This window comes from Pituophis catenifer, unplaced genomic scaffold, assembly GCF_029215685.1.
Source record: "Pituophis catenifer annectens isolate HBS135680 unplaced genomic scaffold, rPitCat1.0.hap2 SCAF_1, whole genome shotgun sequence".
Lineage (NCBI taxonomy): Eukaryota > Metazoa > Chordata > Lepidosauria > Squamata > Colubridae > Pituophis > Pituophis catenifer.
The window spans coordinates 336,549,520-336,560,960 of NW_027256881.1; the positions used below are offsets into that span (position 1 = coordinate 336,549,520).

An 11,441-nucleotide genomic window follows, 5' to 3' on the forward strand; every position below is an offset into this window, starting at 1 on the left:
ACAGTTCTATCATCCACTTTTTGGAATTTTTCTGATAGTATTTTTAATCTGGTTTTAATTTTTAATTTTAATATGGTTTTCCCAGTTGCAACGTATGGCTGTTAAAGTTGGACCATAAGAAAGACTGAGCGCCAAAGAATTGAGGCCTTTGAACTATGGTGCTGGAGAAGACTCCTGCAAGTCCCATAGACTGCAAGGCAATCAAACCGGTCAGTCCTAGAGGAGATCAACCCTGACTGCTCTTTAGAAGGCCAGATCCTGAAGATGAAACTCAAATACTTTGGCCACCTAATGAGAAGGAAGGACTCACTGGAGTAGAACCTAATGCTGGGAACAATTGGGGGCAAAAGAAGAAGGGGACGACAGAGAACGAGGTGGCTGGATGGAGTCACTGAAGCAGTAAATGGTGAAGTGAGCTTAAATGGACTCCAGAGGATGGTAGAGGACAGGAAGGCCTGGAGGAACGTTGTCCATGGGGTTGCGATGGGTCTGACACGACTTCGCAACTAACAACAACAATAATTTTTAATCTAGTATTTCATTTGAATTGCACTTCAAACCTTATTGTGGGAAGGAGTGGAGGAAGCTAATTGTGGAGCCTCTAGTGAAGTGATAGGAAGTGAATATTGAAGCAAAGAAATTGTTTGGGATATAAATGCGGAAGGGAGTCTTTTAGAGATTTCTATGTCAATGTGATATGTTAGAGACTGTTACTGAAGCAAACTATGGGTACTCTCAAATAGATTAAATGTTGCGAGTAATCATCCCCATAACAGGACATTTATGTGTCATGAAAAAAGTCTCCATCTTATATTACTTACCTTAATGTTGATAAATTACAGTTGATCAAATCAGGACCAATCTTGCTGGTCTTCAATATCTCTCCAAACTAGGTTTAAAGGAAAAACTATGTATTTATTGCTGGTAGAAAAATACTATTGCTGACTATTTTATGAAAATCTTATGTGGAAGAGCAACTGGGGTAAGCATGCATTCGTCTCCTCACCAATTTCCTGAAGACTCTTTGTGTTGCGCTGAAGAGCTTTGACTTGGGATTACTCATCGGTGGCTCATACTTCACATTCTTTGTAGTGAAGTTGAGTGTGAAACATTCAGTTGTCACTGGAGGTTTGGAAGTGGGAGAAACAGCTGGAAGGGAAATAATGGATCTTAGATATGGAAGCCAGAGTTGATGGTTGTTGTGGTCTGCCGGCGGTCTGCGGAGTTGGCAGCAGAGTCAGACAGTGAGGAGGCTGGGGCGAAACATAGGCCAGTCCTGGAGTCTGGGAAAGGCTCAGACGAGGGCTCTGCGTCAGAGGCAGAGATGGGGCCAGGGCCATCTGGGAGTTATGTGTGGACTCCGGAGCCTTCAGAGATGGACATCAATGAAGCAAAGGAACAGGGGGAGCCTGTTCCAGTGCGCACATGCGCAGAGCTGCCAGAAGGCAAGACCAGTTAAAACAAAAGGGACAACTTAGGAGTAGGGCTTGGAGATGATTGGCCCCTCCATAAGACATAAAGGAGGAGCAAAGGCACGTGGGCCTTTGTAGGAAGCAATGTTGTTTATTCTGGCCAGTTTAAATTTTGCAGCTCTATTTTGACTCTGTATTCCATGTGGCCTTGCAAAACTAATTGCCAATTAGGTCTTGACAGCATGTTAAGGGAGATAAAGGTGGGTCCTTATCAGCCTTATCCTGAAGGACTGTGGCAGACTTCTGTCAGACTCTTTACAACCATTTGTGACTCAACTGTGAATGAACAGAATGAGAATGAACAGGCTGTGAATGAACAGAATTCACAACTGTTGAAATAAAAAGAGGGTTTTTGGGACTAATTGTGTGCTTTTTACTGTCTCAGGAAGCCTAGATCAGAAGAGTGGTATATTATCAGCATATCAATCACTGTATTTTACAGTGGCTGTTATGCCCAGTGGTATTTCAGTATTGGATAATTTAAGATAAAAGATCTCAGATATGGAAACCAAAGCTGATTGCACATCATCTTTCCTTCCTTCCTTCCTTCCTTCCTTCCTTCCTTCCTTCCTCCCTCCCTCCCTCCCTCCCTCCCTCCCTCCCTCCCATCCATCCATTGTACTTTGCACATCATATCTTGAACTCAGTTCTGTTGTGGATACAGTAACAAGTTTGGCAACTAGGATATAGGTTCCATATTTAGTCTTCTACTTTTGACCATAACTGAGCCCAAAATTTCTGCGGCTAAGCAAGACAGTTATTGTTAAGAGAGTTTTGCCCCATTTTATGACCTCTCTTCAGGGGTTCGGACCGGATCACCCGATCTGGTAGCAATGGCGGCGGGTGGTTCGGAGAATCGATAGCAAAAATCCCTGCCCCCCCCAATGCCCAGTTGAGCCACGCGATCATCAGAGGCCGTTTTTTTTTTTTTACTTTTAAAAGCATTTTTTCTACAACCTCTTCCAAAGAAAAAATGCTTTTAAAAGTTAAAAAAAAAAAGCCTCTGATGATCGCGCGGCAGAGCTGGGATCGTCAGAGGCTTTTCAAAGCATTTTTTTCTGCAACCTCTTGGCCGAAGAGGTGGTAAAAAAAATGCTTTGAAAAGTCTCTTGCAACTCCCAGCTGAGTTGCCTGATCGGCAGAGAGCATCCGAATTGTGACCATGGGGATGCTGCAACAGTCATAAGCGTGAAAAATGATCATAAGTCATTTTTAGTGCCATTGGAACTTCAAATAGTCATTAAATGAATGATTTAAATGGTTTAGAATGGTCAAGAAAGAACTACCTATAATTGCCAGATTGGGTATTGGTCCAGAATGTCCTGCCTATATGTGATATACTCTCACTTATTTTATATCTTGCTGAAATATTTTGCTCCCATCCTATCCAAATGTTTTGATTGTACAGTAAGGTGACCAGATTTTAACATTGGTAAAGTGGGACACTATTGTGGGCGTGGCTTATTTTGTGGGCATGGTTTGGAGGTCATGTGACTGGGTGGGCGTGGCTAGCTGGTCATGTGACCGGGTGGCCATGGCTATGTGTATAGGGACTACTCAGAGGGCTGAAAAAAGTCATTTTTGACAGGTCCTCGCACTTTTGACTGGTCCTCACACTTATGACCATCCTCACATTTATGCCCGTGCAGCATTCTTAACAACCATGTCACTCATTTCACAACTGCTTCTCTTCACCATGGTGATAAGATAGGGCAAAAAACGTAAAATGTGAGGACAGTCGTAAGTTTGAGGACTGGTCAAAAGTGCGAGGACCAGTCAAAAATAACTTTTTCAGCCCTCTGAGTAGTCCCTGTGCACAAAAGGACTACCCAGAGGGCTGAAAAAAGTCATTTCTGACAGGTCCTCGCACTTTTGACTGGTCCTCACACTTATGACCATCCTCACATTTATGCCCGTGCAGCATTCTTAACAACCATGTCACTCATTTCACAACTGCTTCTCTTCACCATGATGACAAGATAGGGTAAAAATGTAAAATGTGAGGACAGTCGTAAGTTCGAGGACTGGTCAAAAGTGTGAGGACCAGTCAAAAATAACTTTTTCAGCCCTCTGAGTAGTCCATATGCATAAAAGGATACAGCAATAGAGAGGGATGAAGGAAGGGAAGGGAAATTAGAGTAGGAGTGAGGGTAAGAGAGGGAGGAAGAGAGGAGGAGAAGGAGAAAGGAAGAGGAAGTAGGGAGAAGAAGAGGGTGGGGGAAAAGAAAGTAAGAAGGAAAGAAAAGAGAGAGGTGGTAGGTTTGAGGAGAAAGATTGCTGTACAATAAAAAAGATGAAAGGGAAGAAAGCCAACCCCAAACAAATATAAAGATATTAAGATAAAGAATGAATTGTTAAACTTTAAAGAATAAAAGAGAACAAATATGAATAAATAGCAATAATTAGAAACACACATACAAACATACAATGTATTTTCTTTGAACAGAATATTTGGCTGGTTCACAAATTTAAACAGTGTTTAGTCATTTCAATTAAATTTACAATTTCTATATTTCCTTTTTGCCATATTTATTCCTCATCTATTTTTGTAAAAAACCAATATTACCCTTCATCCTCATCTCTAATCTTAATCAAATTCAATTTTTCCCTTCTATTCTATATTATACCCCTTCCCATTGTCATCTATTTTTATATCCATCCTCACATTGGTTAATTATGTAATTATGTAATACAGTTGTTTAATACAAATTCAACATTTTAATATAAATCAATTAGTTATATAACTATCTTTTTTGTATATTAATCAATATGAACATGAATATTCCAATTATTTCCATGCAATCCAATTTCTTACAAATCAATTAATTATATTTACCAATAATAATAAACCAAATAATTTCCCCCATATATTCCTCCAAACCACAACTTAACCATTTCTGCTTTCAACACAATATACAATTAATAGTATCTCAATTATTACAATTCCCTAGTTAAATAGAGCTTTTTTTCTTTTGTGTTTTAAAATCTTGAACTCTCCTCTTTTGCCCTAAATTTCCATTGTTTGCAGTTTTTGCACCTACCTTTTTTGGTGAGGAAAAAGAAAAAGATTGTCAGATGTAAATGCCTTATTCTCTATTGTGTAAATAATGTATATATGGGATATCAGGGGTTAACTTATTCTTTGGATTTTAATGTATTCATAATTTACCACTCCTATTCCTGGCTCCACCCCTTGTATATATAAGGAGCCACCCTCACCATTTTCCTTGCTTCTATCTTGAATATTCAGCGAATATAGAATGCCTATTATGATTAAAGAGAAATATATTTAAATCTCTAATTCTTATTATCTTTATTGAGTCTGATCCTGAAAATATTGCAACAAGCTGGTAGCAGAGGATGGTTAATTGACTCAATAAATAATTAAAAATGTCTAAGAAAGATAGGCCCAACACCAGGGCCTACAGCAAGGAAACAGAAACTGAACAAGAGATGATCAACGAATCCACTAACGCGATTTCGAGAGAATCCGAAGAATACACCACTGAAGAAGAAGAACTGATAAATGAAAATAATGACCAGGAAGAAATCGAAATAGAAAATAACGAACTCAGGTCAGAGATATTGAAGATACTAAAAAGCCAAAAGAACGATGAAAGCCTCATCGCGAACCTCCAAGAAATGCTGAAGAACAACGGAGCAGCGAGAGAGAAAAACGTCGTTAAAGAAAAACCCAAAGATCAAAAAACTGTGAGTGAAATAACTACTGAGAAAGTCGTTGTGAAAAAGAAAAGATGTGATCCCGCGCGAAATTTTGAATGGCAGCCATCTTGGTTTCAACGAACTTCAAAAGAGAGTGAAGCAGAGCCAATCAAAACGCTCAGTTCAAAATTTCTGGCGCGAAAAACGCTATCAGACGACGAAAGTGAAAAAGAAGACTCAAACTCTTCAGAAGAACCAGAATCAGAAAGTGAAGACGATTTAACAAAGTCTCAAGTAAAGTCAGCAATGAAAACGCTTTTTGCTGCTTTTGGGCCAAGATTGAAAATTTCCAAAGCACCAACGAAGAAGCAAGAGATCAAACCGACAACTCGAGACCTGCACGCTCCCATCCTGACTTCGAAGGCGACGACACCTGAGCCCAGAGAGCCATGCCGATTCCGTCCTACACCGCAGACCGGATCAAGTGCCAACGCACACGAAAGAAAGAGAAGAGCTGTCGCCACCACCAGAACCCCTAAAACCGAGCCAGAGACCGACTCATCGGAAGAGGAGCGGAACGAGAGAGCTGAGATGGAAAGAACCTTCCACGACGACGCCAAGGAAGAAATGAGCAACGCGCATGTGCAAAGCTACGTAAACGGCCCCGAAAGACTTGAACTGGCCAGAGAACCGCGCAGACTCGTTGCAAGCATCCCCATGCCGTTCTGTAATTTCCTGCACTTGCGAGACCACGGACTGCCTCAGGTTGTAAGTAATGGACAAAATAATGTGGGGAACTTACCCAGTGACTTCCCAAAACTTAGAGTTGATGGCATTAATTTACAAGAGTGGTATCAACAGCTTCAGGTTGTCTTTATGAAAGAAAATTTATTATTCTTTATAACTAATCCTCCAAGAAGACCTTGGACTTTAAAAATAGATTGTTTACATCATAGAGCGTTTTTCATAATAATATCTAGCGTGTCTCCTGCAATGTATCATAGCATCAAATCAAACCTAACTGTGTCAGAAATAATTCAATGCATGTTTAATCTATTTCACAGCGATAGCGTAGCTACAACTACAAGAATGTCTAAGGATTTCTTTTCTTCTAGAGTGAAACCAGGGGTTTCTATAAGTGAGCATTTGATATCTCTAAACAAAATAAGAGCTGAGCTGCAATTGAGGGGGGAAGTGATTTCAGATCAAACAATGAAAAGTGTTATTATCAATTCACTTGATCCATCATGGGATAGCTTTATGTCACACTTAGATACTATTAATTTAGGATATTTAACCATAGAAAGTCTATCTAACAAATTGATAGCAGAAGACAATTCAAGAAAAAATCGTTCCAGTAATCAAACTGAACACAAATCTTTTAGGAAAGTAGCTTTCCAAGAAAAATATAATGAAGCCTTTAGATGCCACAATTGTGGGTCCAGGGAACACAGTAGAAGAGACTGTCCCAAAGTCTCAAGGGAGAGACATAGGCCAGAATATAGGAGCAAATACAATTATAGACAGTCTTCCACAGATAGACACAAATATAGAAGCCCACCAAATTACAGAGAAAGTAGAGGGGGTAGAGAAAATTCAAAAGAGAGAAAATCTGGGTCACTAAATGGACTAAACAAACAAGAAAGCACCAAAACACAACAAAATGAGAACAATAATTGGCTTATTGATTCTGGTGCAACCAATCACACCACTAACAACAAAAGTATATTATCTTCATTTACAGAAGATAAGTTTGTGATAAAGGTAGCTAATCAAGAAAAGGTTCAAGTATTAGGCAGAGGAAATGTGACCTTGCCTGGTTTAGGTAAAATAGAGGGGGTATTATTAATCCCAGAAATACCTCATAACATACTAAGTGCTATAAAACTAAGCAGAGATTCTGACATCAATATAGTTTTCTCTAAGGGGAAAGCAACTTTAGAGAAGGACAAAACAAATGTAGGCACTGTGATGATAAAAGGAGGTCTACCCTATCTGATAACAAAAGAAAGATGGTTACATAACATTGATTCAAATATGGAAGATTGTATTGAAGCAGATGATGAAAATGTTAGTAACAGTGACAATGATGAATGTAAAATACCTCATGATCACAAAAATACACACAATGAGAAGAAACCAAAAATAGGTAAACCAATTCATGATGAGTGTGCTCACATCTTACATAGGAAGTTAGGACATGCAAGCTTTCCTGTAGTTCAAAAAATGACTGAACACGCAGAAGGTGTCAAAATAAAAAATTGTGAAAATTATTTGGAATGCTCAGTATGTAAATCCACCAAACTAAAAACCAGTCCCAGACCAAAAAAATCTAACAGATCAACTAACAATATTTTTGACTTAGTACATATGGACTTAGTTGGTCCATTAACTCCATCAATTACCTATAGAAAACGTTACTTTCTAACAATAGTGGATGATTATAGTCGCTATGGTTTTGTTTACACATTAAAGCACAAGGATGAAACATTTCAGAAATTTAAGGAATTCTACAAACGCATAGAAACACAACATAATATCAGAATAAAACAAATTATGACAGATAGGGGATGTGAATTCATGTCTAAAGAATTCTCCCAATGGTTAAAGGATAGGGGAATGCTACATTTCACGTCCAATCCATTTTCTGCGTTTCAAAACGGGATTGCAGAGAGAAAGAATTCCACACTACAAACCATGATTAGATGCACATTAGAGGATGCTGGTTTAGGCAAACAATTCTGGTCAGAAGCCCTACATTATTCAAATTACACTCAAAATAGAACCTGGTCCAGCATTGTGAATAAGACACCGTATGAGGTGATGTACAATAGGAAACCTAAATTAGCACACATGCACATATTTGGAGTCACTGCAGATGTGCACATACCTAAGCAGTTGAGGAGAAAAGGAGAAAACGTATCCAGAAGATTAAGATTTATGGGATATGAAACTGGAACCAAAGGGTACAGATTCATTGATAATAATAACAAATTTATAGTCTCCAGAACAGCTGTGTTCCATGAGCAGGCCAATTGGTCTAAATTGCACCTTAATGAGATATTTCCAAATAAATGCAAAGATGCGATATCTTGCGAGGAAGGGACAATAGAAAATCAAAACATTAACAAAAATAAGAACAAAACCAAAACTTGGACAAATAGTCAGCATAAAATAAAGACAGACACATTAACAAAAAAGGAAGCTAGATATTTGCATGATAACCATAGCAAACCTGAAAGAACTATTAGAAACAATAGAAATCAAATACCAAGTAAATACAAAGATTACATAATGCATATGAATGGAGAACAAATAACACCTAATACATATGAGGAAGTATTAAAACTCCCTCGTGAAGAAAGAGAAAAATGGGAACTAGCTATGAGAAAAGAGATGGAAAGTTTACAAGGATTAAATGTATTCACTCCCGCGATCGCACCTAAGGATAAGACAATTATAGGTACCAGGTGGATTTATAAAATTAAGAACCTAGAAGGAGGCAATACTTTATACAAGGCTAGACTAGTTGCACAAGGTTATGCACAAAAATATCCAGAAGACTATACTGACACATACTCCCCCACGGTGAGGACAGAGAGTGTTAAAACAGCTCTAGTAGTAGCATCTGCACTCAATCTGGACGTATTTCAATATGACATACAGACTGCGTATTTACACGCAAAACTAGATAAGGAAATATATGTAAGAGCACCACACAGTCAATACACTAATAAGAATGAAATTTGGTTATTAAACAAGAGTCTATACGGATTAAAGCAATCTGGCAAGAGATGGTACGATTGCTTGGTAAAAGTACTAAAGACCATGGATTTCAACGCTACCACTGCTGATAACTGTTTCTTTGTAAAAAAGAGTGATGATCACATTGAATTTGTATTAATTTATGTGGATGATATTTTATATATAGGAAAACATAAAGAGAGCAGAGAAATCTTTGTAAATAAGTTAAACGAACATTTCTCGTTGAAATCTCTAGGTAAAGTGAATAAATACCTTGGTGTGCAAATTAACAAAACTAGAAGGGGATTCAAACTTACTCAGAAAGATAAGATCATTGAACTTCTAAACAAATGTAATTTAAACAATGCCAAAACCTGTGACACTCCTATGCAAACTGATTTCCTTAGAAACACTGATGAGTCTTCCCCTGAATTTAAAGATAATACATTTTACAGATCAGTTATAGGCTCACTCCTTTATATATCTAATTGGACCAGACCAGATATTGCATTACCTCTCAATTTATTGTCAAGATATGTTAGCAAACCAACCATGTATCATTGGGAAGCTGTCAAAAGAATTCTAAGATATCTGAAAAGTACATTAGATTTTTGTTTAGTATTAGAACCTAATAATGACAAAGAACCAAAAATTACCTGTTATGCAGATGCAGATTGGGCTGGTGATACATCATGCAGAAAGAGTACTTCTGGTTATATTTTTCTATTGAATGATTGTCCAGTTTACTGGTACACTGGTAAACAAGAACTGGTAGCCACTTCAACCACAGAAGCGGAATATGTTTGTTTATCCAAAGCTGCAAATAACCTTGTATGGTTCAATGACTTGATCTCAGATGTTTGGAAAAAACCTACATTACCTTTTGTTGTGCATGAAGATAATAAAGCAGCCATTGAAATATCCAGATCCGATGCCATTGGACAAAGATCCAGGCATATTGATATAAAATTTAAGCACGTGAGACAATTATCTCAAGATGGATTCATCAAAGCAATACATTGTGATACTTCTGAACAATTAGCTGACATATTAACGAAGCCTTTACCTTCTAAACAGCACAAATATTTAACTTCTAAATTGTATGTATTATATTGTCCTGAATCTGAATGTAATTGGTGTTGTATAGCGAACCGGCATTTAGAGGGGGATTTGTCAGATGTAAATGCCTTATTCTCTATTGTGTAAATAATGTATATATGGGATATCAGGGGTTAACTTATTCTTTGGATTTTAATGTATTCATAATTTACCACTCCTATTCCTGGCTCCACCCCTTGTATATATAAGGAGCCACCCTCACCATTTTCCTTGCTTCTATCTTGAATATTCAGCGAATATAGAATGCCTATTATGATTAAAGAGAAATATATTTAAATCTCTAATTCTTATTATCTTTATTGAGTCTGATCCTGAAAATATTGCAACAAAGATAAAGATAAAGAAATCTCTCTGCCTCATTTTGCCACCTTGCAGAAAAGACCCTGCTTTACTTTCGCTTTCGCTTTTCAGCATAGCTAGGGGGAAAAAATCTGTTCCAGGAACTCTTTGCTAGCAACAGAACAGAGCCCTGCCCAAAACAGTAATCCTCAACCTATGACCAGGTTGCCTCTGTTGTGTGAAGGGCCCCATTTCCTGGTTATGCTGACAATGATGATTGTAATATCTTTTGGCTACTATTTGTATTTAATTTCTTTTTTTGCATTATGTTTTAAGTGTTTTTATAATTGTTTGCTGCCCAGAATCAGTGGTTTGAGATGGGCAGGTGTAACGAATGCATGCAAGAAAGGAAGGAAAGAAGGAAAGAAAAGAAAGAAAGGGAGAGAGAGAGAGGAAGGAAGGAAGGAAGGGAGGGAGGGAGGGAGAGAAGGAAGGGAGAGAGAAAGAAAGAAAGAAAGAAAGAAAGAAAGAAAGAAAGAAAGAAAGAAAGAAAGAAAGAAAGAAAGACGGAAGGAAGGAAGGAAGGAAGGAAGGAAGGAAGGAAGGAAGGAAGGAAGGAAAGAAAGAAAGAAAGAAAGAAAGAAAGAAAGAAAGAAAGAAAGAAAGAAAGAAAGAAAGAAAGAAAGAAAGAGAGGATTCCATCCTCAAGAATTCTCCAGCCAGAGTAGTCATTTTTAAAAATGCTGGGCATTGAAAATCACATATCAGGAAACCATCAAGGTTATGAAAGGCTGATTATTATTTTTCTAAACAAGACTGTCTACTTACTTTCAACTGGTGTTGTGCTAAGTAATGTGGATGCAATATTGGCTTCACTCGTAAAGAGGTTTCCTTCAGGAGAGGGGCTAGGGGCGGGGGTAACAGGCCCTGTTGATAGAGACCAGACATAATCCAGTTGTATTCCAGTTATATTACAAAAATAACGTGTCACTTAGTAATTTAGAACATGTTGCAAAAACAAGCTTACCTCTCCTTGTCTCTGAAGTAGAAGTTGATATTATATTTGTAGGGGATGTAGAAGTCCTGAAAGTGCCCAAGCTCGTCATACTCATCTCATGAGGACTAACAGATTCTGTTTGGTGTAAGACTGAAGAAATCGAAGTG

At 38.0% G+C, this 11,441-nt stretch overlaps 1 protein-coding gene across 1 annotated transcript in view; it reads right to left on the bottom strand.

Annotated features, from left to right (window-relative positions):
* Positions 1–11,441, bottom strand: part of LOC139311957 (pneumococcal serine-rich repeat protein-like) — a 59,757-nt gene that overhangs the window by 35,465 nt on the left and 12,851 nt on the right. The window contains exons 2-5 of the mRNA XM_070936483.1: positions 11,305–11,360; positions 11,106–11,182; positions 1,007–1,149; positions 822–889 (exon numbers count right to left, since the gene is read on the bottom strand). Of these exons, the coding sequence (XP_070792584.1) occupies positions 822–889; positions 1,007–1,149; positions 11,106–11,182; positions 11,305–11,360 (344 nt within the window). The remainder of the gene's footprint in view (positions 1–821; positions 890–1,006; positions 1,150–11,105; positions 11,183–11,304; positions 11,361–11,441) is intronic.